Source organism: Vipera berus (genome assembly GCF_964194415.1).
Source record: "Vipera berus genome assembly, chromosome: 2".
Taxonomy (NCBI): domain Eukaryota; kingdom Metazoa; phylum Chordata; class Lepidosauria; order Squamata; family Viperidae; genus Vipera; species Vipera berus.
The window spans coordinates 35550491-35566397 of record NC_138203.1 but is presented as its reverse complement, the minus strand read 5'-3'; the positions used below and the strand labels follow the sequence as shown (position 1 = coordinate 35566397).

At 35.6% G+C, this 15907-nt stretch overlaps 1 protein-coding gene across 1 annotated transcript in view; it reads left to right on the top strand.

The window, feature by feature from the left end:
- Positions 1–14736, top strand: part of OCLN (occludin) — a 34961-nt gene extending 20225 nt beyond the window's left edge. Inside the window, exons 5-9 of the mRNA XM_081318226.1 lie at positions 384–520; positions 6171–6371; positions 7417–7588; positions 9904–9945; positions 12485–14736. Coding sequence (XP_081174352.1) covers positions 384–520; positions 6171–6371; positions 7417–7588; positions 9904–9945; positions 12485–12586 — 654 coding nt within the window. The 3' untranslated portion in view covers positions 12587–14736. The remainder of the gene's footprint in view (positions 1–383; positions 521–6170; positions 6372–7416; positions 7589–9903; positions 9946–12484) is intronic.
- Positions 14737–15907: the final 1171 nt, after the last annotated feature.

Below are 15907 nucleotides of genomic sequence, written 5' to 3'. Positions count from 1 at the left end.
AAGTCCATTGGTGGCCAATTCCATCTAGAGTCACATAAAACTGAAAATGGGTGACTATATTAAACAAACAAACAAACAATCTTGCATTTATTTCTTCTGCTAAATTAAAGTTTATTCCTGTTTATTCCGGTTGTATTGAAGAAAGCTTAGTGAAAAATGTTGGCAATGGAATCACTCCATAATTATATTTGGAGCGCAGTGGCCTGTCACTGGAACCCCATATCTTTGTTAGTGGTGTGTTTCTACTGCAGAAGCTAATACCTTCTCTCTTGTTTCCTGACAGTGTTATGTAATATTTAAACATACGAAGTCTAACCAATTAGAACCTGAAGTACTAGATTAATTGTATCCTTCTCAATGTTATGTCATGTATGTTCTTCCAGGTTAAGAATGTAAGTGCAGGGCCAGAGGCAGCTGCCTCAGGGACTGACTATCCAGATCGAATTGCCAGTTCTATGGGATACTCAATTTCTGATGCTCCCGTGCATCAGATTCGCAACGACAACTACACAACTAGTCCGTGAGTAATCATTCCTATATTTCTGCTTCATTGAATGAATGCAATGTATTTGAAAGTCAGGCAAAAACATGGGTGCAAGCCATATGAGAATTTGCTCCTTCCTAGAGCAATTTTGTAGACCATGAATTCTCATTATATTGCTGTTGGTGAAACTTTTAAAATCTGTGTTATTCATTCTAGCTTTCGGTCCTTTCAGAGATTTGTTTCTGCTACTAATTGATTTACAGTGTATCAAATTTACTTTCGCTCTTTTTTCTAATGGGGTTCTTATTCTTTATAACAGCAGCATTACAACAGTTTGTTTATTCATAGTTCAAAATTATAATGGTCGTGAAAAAAGTGAGTTATGATTGTTTTTCACATTTACAACCATTGCAGCATCCCCAGGATCACCTGATCAAAGTTCAGATGCTGGGCAACTGACTCCTATTTATGATGGTGGAGGGTCCCGGGGTCATATGACCAAGTTTTGCGACCTTTTGAAAGCAATGGGGAAGCCAGATTAACTCAGTAACCTTGTTACTAACTTAACAACTGCAGTAATTCACTTAACGGTGGCAAGAAAGGTCATAAAATGGGGCAAAATTCACTCAATACATGTCTTGCATAATGACAGAAATTCTGGACTCAGTTGTGGTTATAAGTCAAGGACATTAAATATGAATATGCTTGCACATGATCAACCCAAATACTTTAACAATTTTAATAACTGGCACTGATAAATATCATAAATACGAGGTATTAATTGGGCCTAATTAATTCTACAGGGACGCAGTGGCTCAGTGGGTTAGGATGCTGAGCTTGTTGATCAGAAGGTCGGCAGTTTGGCGGGTCGAATCCCGAGTGCTGCGTAACAGAGTGAGCACCTGTTACTTGTCCCAGCTTCTGCCAACCTAGCAGTTTGAAAGCACGTAAAAATGCAAGTAGAAAAATAGGGACCACTACGGTGGGAAGGTAACAACGTTCTGTGCGCCTTTGGCATCTAGACATGCCGGCCACATGACCACGGAGACGTCCTTGGACAAGCGCTGGCTCTTCGGCTTTGAAACGGAGATGAGCACCGGCCCCTAGAGTTGGAAATGACTAGCACGCATGTGCGGGGGAAACTTTACCTTTTTAATTAATTCTAGAATGAGAGGCTTCCAAGGTTTGCCAGACTGTAGTTAAACTGGGAGGTTGAAATCCAACCCAAAGAAGGCAAACTATTTTGTAATGTTTTCTAAGGAGAATACATGGGCACCCCCACACTCACCAAGAATCAAGCTTGCCCTGAAGACTCATCTTTTTTTTGTCTAAAACAAGCAATTGTGCTTAATTTATTAACTATCGTATTTAAAATTAAATCCATAAATTGAGTTATACATGGTACTTTGCAAGCATATTCAATACACTGAAAAGTTATAGGTTATGTAGATCTAATGACCAAAATTTAAAAAAAGTTCTAAATAGGGGATGGGAAACTGCAGTTTGTTCAAATGTAGTTTTGTATTAATGAAATGACTGTCTTATATGTATGTTCCAGTTCTAATCTTTATTTGTATAAGATAGCCTTTGTTTGGATAAGAATAAGTCAGTTTGTCTTTTGATAACGTAGTATATAAATATACAATTATGGTGAACCCTGTGCTCTCTGAGACTGCCAGGGCTTGGTAAGAAAGTAGAGCTGAGACAGACAGCCTGTGATCCAGGATCACATAACTGCATTTAGAAGTCTTGGGTGCAGCCACCAGAATCCTCCCAGAGTTTGTCACAGTGGTAAATGATTAAATTTAACTTTTTTCCCCTGGCTTTAATTTTTGCTTAAGTTGCTTTCTGGAAAATCCCCCCCCTGTCTTTTCACCTGAAATAAGTTATGTCGTCATGATATTGTCTTAGTTTCTTGACTGTATTTTCTACTACAACATTGTCTTTGTGTTGCAGTTTAGATTGGTAATATGTTTAAAGGACGCTATGATGAAATCTACAGTAAGCAGAAGGCATGAAGCCAATATTTCTGGGTCTTAAGGCAATTGATCTACTTTGGCTTCCTGATTGGCAGCAATACTCAGTTTTCTCTCATTTGTCTACTTAATGGAAAGAAGATTATCTGTGAATTGAGAATGTCATCCTGATTTGTTGTTTGGGACTACATGCCTGCCAGATTTGAGTCATTCTTTAATCCTTAACAAGATACTCTGTTTTACAGTATTTTTTTCCTGTCCAGTTATATCATCCCATCGTTTCCGCACAATTTTGTCCCCTCCCTTTTCATTGCTTTCCTTCCAAATACAGCACCCTGTTGCCTCCTACCTCCACCCTGTTTTTCACCACCTTTATACTATTTCTGCTGAAAAGAGGAGAGAAATATGTGCCTCTCAGAGATTGTGTGTTTGTGTATTTCTGCAGAGGAGGCTGCTTTGTAGGTGAGAGAGGCAGAGGTTCTTTGGTGCTGAGGACAACTGGTTTTCTAAATGAGATAATTTGAATCACCCATAGTTAATACAAGCTAACCCTTGAGTTAACAGCCTTGTTTAATGGACTCTGGATGCTATGAATAAAATCTGTAATTTCCTTCAAATGTGTAGAATCCTGTTTGCCATTTTATGCATGCATAAAGACATATTTCCTATTGTTTGCATATATAACTGCCTGAGATATACATACTTAAAATGAATAAAATATGTATGCATAAAATAATCTTCCCATGCTTAAAACATTCACATTTACAATATCATATGGATTTAACGGTCATTCTTTTCATGGATACTACTTAGTATGTTAAATCCAGGATTTAGTTGTAATTCAATTTATGCTCCTCCCCACCCCCACCCCCCAAATTCTGGCTCTTCTTTTTTTAGACAGACTTTTGACAAGTATGCATTGTGTAAGTACAAGTGTTTTACATGCATATATTTATTACAGAAAGAGAGCCCAGAATTGGTTTTAGTGGGACTTGGCAATTTATAGTAATTTATAGTAATTTATAGTAAAGGGGAGCCAAACAGGATTTTTGTCTAGATATTTTTTCTTTTTGCTGTTTACTCTTCCATTGGAGATGGGGGTGAATTTGTAATTCTTTGGGATAAATATGATAATGTTAGAAAGATTCTTTTAGTTCATTTTCTCCCATGTTTTTAACTAAGTGGTAGTTTTGCAAGAGCATTATATGAGAAACATCAGTAATTTAGATTATTGGAGAGATGCAGAACATAGTCATTTTACATTTCAAAGAGATATATTGCGATATTTCCTTTTGTTTACAAGCCTGGCTTGCTTTTTCTTACATCCATTATTGCTTTCCCAACAATGTCTGCTGTACTGTTAAGAGGCATCTATATGAGTTTGCCTTCTCATACAGAAGTATTTTGAGAGTACCGTGGAGCTATTTAGTAAACAGAAAGCCCTGCTGCTTACCCTACCAGTTTTTAGAGTGCCCTTCAACACACTACAAACTTCAGATATGCTCAGTGATCTTGAAAATTCCTGGTTTGTTGCACCATTTTCATCAAGGGTGTGCAATTTAGATGTAATATTTATATCTTTGATATAGTTGGCAGGTTTTGTCATGTGCTACACTGTACTTTGTATAGCCAACGTCCATTTTGAGAGGAGTTTAAGGGATGAAATAGGTAACCAGAGAATTTGAAAGTTTTAAAGCACCCAATTTGCTTTTTTCAAACTCACCAAGATGCTCCAAATTTTGATGCACATGGAGGGGGGGCATGGTCACATTCTTGGGGTTACAGAAAGGATGTAGCTGCTAGACCATACTTTTTGCCACTCTGATCTACATAATACAGGGGAAAGTTGAGATTTGCTTTTCAGATGGCAGGTTGTCCAAAACACTTGCACGGGGCTACTTGAATAGTAGAAAATAAACAATACTTCCCTTTCCTTAGCTTTTACAGTGTGAAGCTAGATAAAGAAGCATTGTTCTTGTTTTGCTAGAGAAGAGAAAAAGATCAGAGTCTAACTAACCTGGATTTACAATAAAAGTTTTCAAGTAAGCATTAAGTTGCGCTTAAAAGGATTGTAATTTGGAGCTCACACATTCTTCATGACTACAGAAACTAATAAATATTGTTGCGTGTCTCAGTTTTATTTTAGTATATGAATATATACTAATTCATATGTGTGTGTGTGTGTGTATGAATATACTAAAATAAGAGTGTATATATAAATTTGCTATTTAGCTTGATTGTGAATGTAGAGTACTAGGAATGGATGGTGGATGCTTGGCTATTTAATGTATGCATATTATTGCTAACAGAATAAAGATACAGTACTATAAACCTTATTTTTCATTCTTTTTTAATTAGTTTTATTCATTTATAACATAAAATGTGAAAATACAAAAGCAAATAGTAAGGGACAAGAGTAAAAAAAGGGAAAACAAGATGTGAAGAAAGGGAGGGGAAGAAACAAAAGTATTGACTTCTGATTCTGTTGCAGTAAAATCAGACATTAAAATCAAATCTCAACTTTTACATTTCTATAGTAGTGTGCACTAGCCTAGCCATTTCTGTATCAGCAAATCAATCTAATCGGTAAAACATCATAATATCATTTTTTTCCACCTCAAGCACAAAGTCCAGAAGCGGTTTCCAAGTAGAAACAAAAATACTTATGTTCTTTTCTTTAATCAGCACAGTCAATTTGGCCATCTCTGCTAATTCCATCAGCTTTTGTAACCATTCGTCCATGGTAGAAATCGAGGCATCCTTCCACTTTTGTGCACGGAGCAATCTTGCTACCGTCACCATATATAAAATCAGAGTTCCAAATTTTTTTCTAGTTCTTTTTCCATTAGACCCAGAAGGACTTATTTTTCATTCTTGATCTTGACAAAAAAATATGTGGGTTATTCTGAGAGTTTTGTTGCTCATTAGCTTATAAATAACTCACAAAGAAATGCAACAAAGAAAAGGGAAAGAAAGTAGTAATGGGGGAAAATATGCAATTATTTAATTTATTAGCTCCAGAAAGTGATCATTGTATGCCAGTTTTTTCAAACTTAGTAGCTTCCAGAATTCTGGAAGTTGAAGTTTATACAGTACATCTTAAAGTTGCCAAGTTTGAAAAATGTTGTAGGCTGTAGGCTTTGCAGACTGGCCATTGTGTAATGGGCAACAACAGTATTTAGCCATTCAGATTCTGGAAGTGACTTGTCCAGTCATTAATGCCCAGCAATTATGTTTTAATTTTGTAGAAGCCTATAATAACCAGGCACCTAGTGCTTCTTCATTCTGTTTCAATGTTCTAAAATATAAATATTTCCAGTACAAATATAATTCATATTCACAATTCAGTACATTCTTTTGCTTTTCTTTTTATCATTAGGTAATTACAGGGGAATAACTTAAAGATCTATTGGCTGAAGTATAATTGCAATTCTAATCGTTAAATATGCAACTAATAATTTGTTCATTATTTGTACCTTTAGAAAAGGATACAGGCTTATACCACAAAATAGAATATAGAACAATAAACAATACATATAACAAGAGTACTACACTATTTGTCACTAAAAAATTGTTATGTTGTCCATCTGTTAATCCATGTAACATAGTTCTTTTCTATGAATATTTCTTGCATAATATAGCAAAATCCCCCTGCATTTTTGATGTTTTTGGTATGAGCTTGAGAACTAATTATCTTTACATTTTAACAGGGTACCTGAAGTTGTTGCTCCCTTAACAAAAGACCTAAAACAGTCCCAGTATGTGAACACCAACAGTTACAATGGGTCAGCTAAGGATCCCCCACGTAGAAAGAAAAGAGGAAGAACAAGAAGAGCCACTAGTGATAATTATGATGCTGATTATACCACAGGTGGCGAATCTTGTGATGAACTGGATGAGAACTGGGACAGGTATTGGCAACTTCACCTATTTAGCTGTTGTTATAGCACTAATAGTAGAAGATCTTAGTTCTAGCAATATCTAAGAGTATTGATGATGATGATGATGATGATGATTTAAATGTATATGCTGCCTGTTGCCCAGCAACTCTGGGAGATATCTGTGTGCTATGGAAAGAGGAAGGAATAAAAATTGGGGTTCAGTCTCACAGTTATTAGGAATTAACATTTAATGTTTTAACAAAAATGGATGAAATACCTTTCCTGTTACCAAGAAAAATACTAATCCTATTTGTGGCTGAGATGAAGCTCATGCCTTTTATGAAAGCATGTGCGCATTAATGTAAGGTTTTGGGATTCGGTAGAAGAGAAAGGTAAGGTAGATGTAGTTGCTGTGTTAGTGTCATTTGATATCAACATATAACTATTTGCATATAAGTGTAGAACCATGAAAAGAAATGCACTGAGAGACTGTTTTCTCATAAAACTCAATCAGAAACAAACAACTCTAGACATCATCTGTCAAACATCTTTTTAAAAAATCACCCATACAAAATGTGACAATAAAAATAGAAACTTGCTTAAGGAAATCTTAACTATTTCATCAGCATTAATTAGCCCACATGTCAACATTTTTTTTTAAAAAAGTTCCTTGGGTTGGGTTGGGTTAAGAAAGAGTGCAATCTGAGTATAAAATGTTGCTTTATTTTGTAAAAATCATTTTCAACCACAAGTGCCTACGCCTAAATGAGAATCAAATTAGCTGTTATAGTTTGCTGTCTGGTCAATATATACTACTCATTGTGTCTAGTACATTTGAAAAAAGGATGCAGAAAATATAGCCTGTCAAGTACATTTCAAGAATTGGTGGAATTTGGAGCAAATTCAGAGTGTTTTAGGAACAAACCAAATACAAGTTTCTTCCTTTAAAATCCCAGATATTTTTTGTTAAGATACGTTTTAACTAATGCAAATCAGTTTGTTTTGGGTGTAATCTGACCATAATTATGGACCCAAATCATTTTACAAGATCCGTTTTAAATTACATGTCATCTAGAGAGTATCCACCTGTATCATCAGACCAGCAAAGACAAACGTACAAGCGAGATTTTGATGCAGAATTACAAGAATACAAACGACTGCAAGCAGAACTTGATGAGATCAGTAAAGAACTCTCTCGTCTTGACAAAGAACTAGATGACTACATTGAAGGCAGTGAAGAATATAAGGTAGCAGCTTTATTTAAACTGATGTAAACAGATAATTCATGTATTCGCCACTTTAAATTATATAAGGAAAGGGATTATTATGTTTTTAGTTAATGTTGGTCCTAAAGTTATCTTAAAAGTTGGCCCTAGAATTGATCCTAGAGTTAAGGATGTTGCAACTGCTTTTTATTCAGGTCATGTCCAAAAAATAGGTTGAAGCAATTTGCAGTAATTACCAAATCTTTTTCAGCTGTCTCACCGAGTGAATCACCTTTAGCGTCATTTAATATGACTGGATTGCTTCACAGCTTCCTATTTTTGTTTTTTGAAATCTTCTAAAACATGAAGCAATATATCCTTTTGCAAAATAATAAGGTTAAAGACTATTAAGTTATTTTGTTCGCAGATGTTTTTTAGGATACTGAAGAATTAAAATGGAAATAATTTAAAAATAGCACCTAGAGAAAAGCACATTGGCATTTATAATCACTGTAATTTTGTTTCCTAGAAGTTAGTCTGATCATACTTTAAAAGGCTACAAGCATTTCTCCTTTTACGAATTTCACAGAACAGTGGAGTTTATCTAACAAATAATACTGCCTGTGATTAAAAAACTTTATTTTTTGAGCAGGGGAATGGGTACCAATCTCTGATCACCTGCTCAGCAATCACGGATTGAATCTGCTGAGAATTTGAGTCTTATCAGCATTTCATATAAACTCTATATCCCTGATTTAAAGGAAATGGCATTTTAAGGAAACTTTTAAAACTTGTTCAGACAACAAGGTTATCCATTTGTTATGGTGGTTAACAGTAAATAATATTCAGTAGTTTACCTTTCACATGAAGGTTAGTGTCTCAATACTCATTGCTTCTTCCTTCCTGACACATTAAAATCTTAACGTTCTTAAAGATCAATTTCATATTCTGAGGTTAGTCTAAGACAGGGGTGTCAAACTTCTGGCCCGTGGGCCAGACGTGTCATGATAAAACTGCACCCACCCCATTGCCAGCAATGGGGAAAAAGCTCCGATACGTCGTGCGACATCATGTGATGTCGCGAGTTTGACACTCCTGGTCTAAGAGTATTGAAGTCTCTCTTCACTATTTTTTGGTTCAGACATCCTTCCAGTCTGTTCAACAATGGTTATAAAGGAAATGCTTTGGGCTTCTTTTAGAATATCTTTTTACAACTGCAGTTTTTCTTGTTCCTCTCCATACAAACACAGTTGAGACCAGAAGTTCAGTTGTAAGTCATTGCAGTTGTAGTTGTTAAGTGATTGATGGGTTGTTAAGTGGAGTGCCTGAGTGCCTTAGGTACAATACAGCAGTAGGCAGAAGCCACACAGTACAGCAGTAGCAGAAGCACTGGGTCTAGGCTTGAGGTAGTGCAGGGGTGTCAAACTCAATTTCATTGAGGGCCGCATCAGCATTGCAGTTGCCCTCAGGGGGCCGGGTGGGTATGGCCAGGGTGGGCGTGGTCTACTGGGTGGCCGTGGCTAGAGTGCGTATGGCCTACTGGGTGGGCATGGCCAGCTCTACATCGTTCGCATCAAGGGTGCCTATGGGGGCCTGGGCAGGAGTGGGACAGATCTGAGGGTTTCTGGCAGAAGGAGGGTCTCTGGGCCAGGGCCAAGGCAGTGGGGGCCATTCCCTCACTGTTTCCAGGATGGCTTTGCGGGCCGCATGAAACCACTTCGCGGGCCGGATCTGGCCCCCGGGCCTTGTGTTTGACATGTCTGAGGTAGTGACTTAGGGCCTTCAGCAGTCTGAGCCAGCTGCACTGCCCCAAACCTTGACTTCATCTCTAGTGTTACAATGGATGAAATGATGATACGGAATTACATAATTTATTTTGTACTTCATCTTCTGAAGACAATATTATCATAATCTTGAGAGATCAAGATGCCCCTGCTTTTATGATTAGCTCATTAAGGTAGCTATATCCTCATTCTTAAAATGGTGATTTCTTTCAGGCTTACAAGAAAGCTTAAAAAAAGACATGACTGCTTTAAAGAGATGCTTATGTTCTGCATGTTTTAACATATCTATACATATTTCTAATATTTCAAAGTATGTAAAGATTTAGCAATAATTTGCCAGCTGCATTGGGTTTCAGCTCAATAGGTAAATTATCTGAATTAGGTAAAAGTGGTTTCTCTTTGGGTAGTGACACACAAACCCATTACCCCAAAACAACACATTTAAAGAAGGATTTTCTTATTAGTAATAAACAGGATTGTTTGATAAGCATTTTGCGTAATGAAGGAAAAGGATTGAGAAATAATGAGCTACTATATGGTTTCTAATTTGACACTGGGTCTTTTTTTTCATAGGCTGCAGCTGATGAATACAACAGATTGAAGGATATCAAATCAGTAAGTGGTTTTAATAACTGTGGTGGCAAGACTCAGTTTAAGAAATAATTTTAAATGTTCATTGTTGAATCCTTATTTACATTTCAAATTGTTTAGTGTATTTCCTTACTCATTCTTCATCTCCAGGCTGCTATGTGAGCTCTTCATCATAACTCCTGTTTAATAGCAGCTTCCTATTTCCCAAACACTTGAGATAGATAGGATCATCTTGTGGAAACAGTCTTTGGACCTGCCAAAGAAGGCAGAGGCACTTTCCCCAGGGCCAATTCTCTTGTCTACTAGGATTTTATGACACCAAACCTTAAATAAGTCAAAGTGCAGAAAGAGGTGTATATACTAGGCAAATTTATATTAATCACAGTGATTCAAGATCTAAGAGTGCATAGACTGATCACAGCAAATCTTATATAGGGTTCAGAGCGAAAGGCAGGAGAACAGTTTGATCTTCTCATAAAGGAGTTTGTAACTACCGTAGTAGGAAATGCAGATGGGTTGCCTTAGGAATTCTGAGTGTCCTCCTGTTGGGGACAGAATATTCTTATTCCTAGGGCACTTTGCTTAACAGTACAATTGCCATGCTAATTGCTGTTTGTTGTTATTTTAAGAATTGACCCTCAATCCATCTCAGATAGGGAAAGCTGTTATCTGCATCCTTAAGGGGGAGGGATGGTGGTTGTAAAGACCATCAAAGGCTTTATGGTTCAGGGAGGAGATGCCTAAGGTAGATGATTTAAATGTACAGAAAAAGCTGCCATAGTTAAAGAAATTGTGATAGACCTTGTATCAACAGAAACAGAAGACAGGAAATAAACTCAAAGGTTCAAGTGATGGAGCTAATGCAAGTGATGGTATTAATTCTAATAAATAATAGAAATATAGGCTCAATATGTGGACCAACTTAAAAAATTAATAAGGGCTCATCTTTGCCTCTATATAATGCTAAATGTAAAATTAGCTCCGTATTCAGTACAACAGTTAATAGTATAGTGTTTCTTGAAGATATCAGCATAGCTATGTCTTCTCAATTTCTGATATCAGAACTACAGCAAACAAATATATATATTTGACACTTGATCAGCTCCCCTGCCCAGGGGAGCCCTTTGTAATTCAAGCTGACTGCAGTGACCATTGCAGTCAGAGCTGTATTACTGCAAAAGAACAAAAGTGAGGTCCTACATGATCATTTATACAAAGGGATTCTGGTGTATCTTGATGACATCCTGATATACAGTATGAATATGACTGACTATATGTATATATTTGACTGACCATATATACATTTTTTTACCTCTGTCCCTAATAAATGTTGAGAGTTCTTAATGCCTGGCCTTGAGAAAACAAAAGTAAGACACAAGAAAGTTCATACAGATCACTAATAGCAAGCAGTAAGCAGATTTCAGGTTTGTAAAATCTGTCAGCCAGATTTCAGAGACATAAAATAAAATTAAAGGCTGAGAAATTATCAGAACTAGATGGCAGTATTCCAAACACAAATTCAATCCTGTATACCCTAAGTCTTTCTTATTTCAGTAATATAATTTAAATGAGTCAATTTGTTGTTACTCTAAATCTAATAGAACCTGGCCTGGCTTCATCCCACTGTTGATTTATAACGTCCCAGAGAACATATTGATCCATTATGATGGAATCCTATCCCATTAATAAAAGAGAACTGTGCTTTATTTAATATAGCTGCTTAATTTGATTTTTAAACTGAAATTTGGGATCTATTTACTTAACAATTCCATAAAAACAAGCAGGAATTACTTATCAGGTTGTAATATGTAAGACTGTAAGATTCTAAAAATTGTAATGTCTCTTCTTGGATGATGCAAATTAACTTACAAGTTTTTTAAGAACAGAGCTTATATATATATATTGCTTGTTTTAAGGCTGTACAATGCTTTGGATTCAGTTTGGAAGAGTGTTTCACAGTGCTCAAGACCACAAATAACATTTATTAAAACAACTGAAGCGGGATTGCCCAGTTCTAGAAATAGACCCAGTTGCTTCAATAATTCATAGCATATGCTGCTTTCAGGTTTCTCTGCATTGTGAAGAAGCCAAGTAGAAAGACAAACTAAACAGTTTTTAGCACATTGTCTTTTAAGTACCATTTATGCTATTATGGCTGTAGGAAGTATAATTTCTTAATTTTGAAATATAGGACAATTTAATTTTATTACTATTCATTACTGCCATGAAAAAAATGATCATTTTCATGTCAAACTTCATTCCTGGTGATTTCATGGACACATAAATGTTGTTGTTTTCTTGACAACAAAATAAGAGTAATTTTTCATTGTGTACTTTGGTGTGTTTTTTGACTTCCCAGTAGCCCCAGGATACCCTGGTGATTTCTTAATCAAGTCCCACCTTACTTAGCTTTTTTTGAAATCAGCTATAATTGGCTAGCTCTTGCCATCTGTGATTATTTTTATGGAATAAAACAGGAGTATTAGTTACATTAATCTATCTTGTATTCTTAACATTAAATTTTACAATTTGACATTAATACTGCTTTGCACATTGTCCTTAGTCCGCAGATTATAAGAACCGAAAAGCACACTGCAAGATGCTGAAGAGTAAACTCTCTCATATCAAAAGGATGGTCAGTGATTATGACAGTCGGAAGTCATAACAAGAAGGAAACAAATCAGTCTGCATAAGAATGCTAATTTTCATTAAAGCTGGGATACCTTTGTGTTGGACAATAGTGGGAGAGATCCTTTGTATACTTTTATATACTTCATAATAATATTTGTGCCATGTTTACCATGAAATAAGAATTCAGTATATGGGATCTTTTATAGTTTTACTGAGTCAAGGAATTTTGATGACTTATGTTTTCAGAATCAACAGTGGATAGGTTGAGCTTTTCCTTTTCTCATCTTTGCCAATTCATTCCATTTTTCTCAGCATATTACAGTCTTAATTTCAGAAATATTTGATAAATGTTTTTCATTACATTTATAGAATATAAGCTATGTCCTTTATCTGAAACCTCTGTCTTCCTTTTTTTATTCTTAACCAATTTTATATATCTAGGCCACTTGTAAATAAAAAAACTAGCAGGCTTTACTTTTAAATGGCATCTAAATGGGCCCATTGTTGATCAGCCAGTATAATATATTTTTATTGACAACATGAAACTGAATGTAAATTTATTCTGTTAAAATCTCCTTGTATTTTAAGTACCATTTTATTACAGAAATATAATTTTAGTACTAGTGTATTTGACTTGACTGTCCAGTTTGTAACTATTAACAAAAATGCCTGTATGTAATATTTGACTATATAATCAGCTACAATTCTATACAAACTTAATGGGAAGTCCAAAAATCAATGCGGTTTATTTCTGATATTGTTGGCACAATTACCTGATCCTTTTAAATTGCCAAAAAATCTAGACTGCTCTGTAAAGACAGATCATATTATGGCCAAATGACAAAACATAAGTAAAAGCAAATGTATTCACATTATAAGTAGTCCTCGTGTAACAACCACTCATTTAACAACTTTTGGAAGTTACCATGGTGCCGAACAAGTGGTACTTTTAACCAGTCCTTCAGGTTCTGGCTGTCCCAACACCCCTATAGTCATGTGATTGCAATCTGAGTGCTTGCCACCTGGCTAACATTTATATGGTTGCAGTATCTTGCAGTCCTGGGATCGCCATTTGAAACCTTCCTTGCCAGCTTCCCACAAGCAAAGCCAATGAGGAAGCCAACAGAATAGGTTACAAGTTTCTCTGGTAAGTTGCTCACGTCCTCCCACACTGGGCAGCAATTATCCCCTGGCTGTGCGATGTTCACAGCATAGGCCCTCCCTGTCTGCTTGCAAACTGTCTGGGACTTGCTTAATGATTCTTCCTCTCCACTTAACAACAATGGGGAGTAATGCGGTCACATGGCATCATTCTTTACAATCTCATTGGTAAGCAATGGAAATTCTGGTTACCATTGTTAATCCATGACTACCTGTAATATATTTAGTGTTATAATGTAGATATGTTAAAATATATTAAGTAATATAAATTTTTACCATGAAAGCAATTACTATAAAACAAGAGAACCTAACTTTTATACAGCTAATACTCTGTTAGTTTTAAATATGGGCACTCTTTTGACAATTTTCTCTGGTGATTGAGTGTTGGTGCTGTTATCAAAGCCTGCTGGTGATAGAAAAATTATAAGCACTGAATTGAAAAACCAGATGCATACATTTTGGCTGTATTCCACTGATGTACCTCATGAATGGAACTGGGGAATTTATTTTCTTTTGGTGGGTCCCAAAACTACTTGATTTTAGGTTTCTGACAGTGACTGCATCTAGAATTCTTTTAGATTAAAAGGTGGGGAGAGATGCTGGAGAATAAAAGGAATACATGCCATACAACTAGCAGAGGTATAAGATGAATCTAAACTATTGGATTGCAAACAAGTTTGATTGTAGAACCATAGAGTTGGAAAGGATGCCCGAAGTTATGCAATCCAAGGATCTGTTGGACTCTGTTGCAGGGTCTGTTGAACCATGTTTTAAAAGATTCATTGAGACTAGTAAGATTCAGTCATGACCAATAAATCCCACACATCGAAATGTAACTAAGTTTGGATTCATTTACTGTACATTTATGTAAGGATTGTAATTTTTTTTTAAAAAATCACTTTTTCTTAACAATGGAAATAGTGTTTAAAAATATGTGACTAGAATGCAATACGTACATATTGAAAGACTAGATTTCATTTTGTAATTTGTGATACAGTGTCAATAAAATTCAACTTTGTCAATATATAAACAATCAAATCAAGTGTTCTGTTTCATAATATGTTCCATTCTGAAGGAATTGAAGTTCCATGCAAAGAGACACCACGCAGGCACCAGCTTCACCCTTATTTCCCCCATAATTTTGGACTATTGCAATGCTCTCTGTTAGAATATGTTGTTGAAAAAATGGTTTGTTTAACAGAGTATTATTAATACACAGTGGAAGTTGTGCTGGGACTTTTAGGCAAACAGTAATGCACTAACACGAGTTTTATAACTTATTTTTACTCAGACAACAAAAAGAAACACAGTAAGAAATAGTCCAAGTATCAATCCAGTATCATGCACATAAAAGTCAGTCCATAAAAACATAGTATCAAAATACAAAAGCTGCTTACCAATATCAAAAACAATATACACTGTAGCAAGCAGTTGATTCTTGAGAGAATAAATATCAAGTTAGCAAACAAGAGAACAAGAGATATCCAAACACTAACATCAAACACATATACAAGAGCAACTACATGTAACATCTAACTCTCTTTTATGTGGAATAATTACAGCCACACCCTTAGGCCGTTTAACTCCTTAAAGGTGCTTTTACTCCATTATATAATATTGTCACCCAAATCAAGTTTAATCTCTAACAATCTCCCCTTTTGGGTGGCATATTATACATATATTTTTACAATCTCAAATTACACATATCACAAACAGATTTATGCTTTATAGCACCCTGAGCTTTAGTAAACTGATCAGCAATATTATCTTCAGTTGCACAATATTCCAGTTTAATCAAATTATCTTTAACACATTGTCTGACATTTAGATACCGTAGATCCGTATGTTTTGATCTAGTTTTCACTGCAGCATTAGTTGCTAATTTTATAGCTGCTTGATTGTCTTCATACACTTTTATTGGTTCATTACAATTTAAACCCATATCAAACAATAATTGTTTCCATACCAATAGCTCAGTACATAATAAAGATAAACAAGAAAATTCGGATTCAGTTGTTGATAAGCTTATATGCTTCTGTCTGTTAGACCTCCATCCTACTAAAGCGTTTCCCAATAATACAACCAATCCTGAAGTGGATTTTCTGGTTACAGTATCAGATGCAAAACTAGCATCTGCAAATGCTTTTAGTTCCAATTCCTTTGTTGGCTCTAGATATAGAGAATAATGTATGGT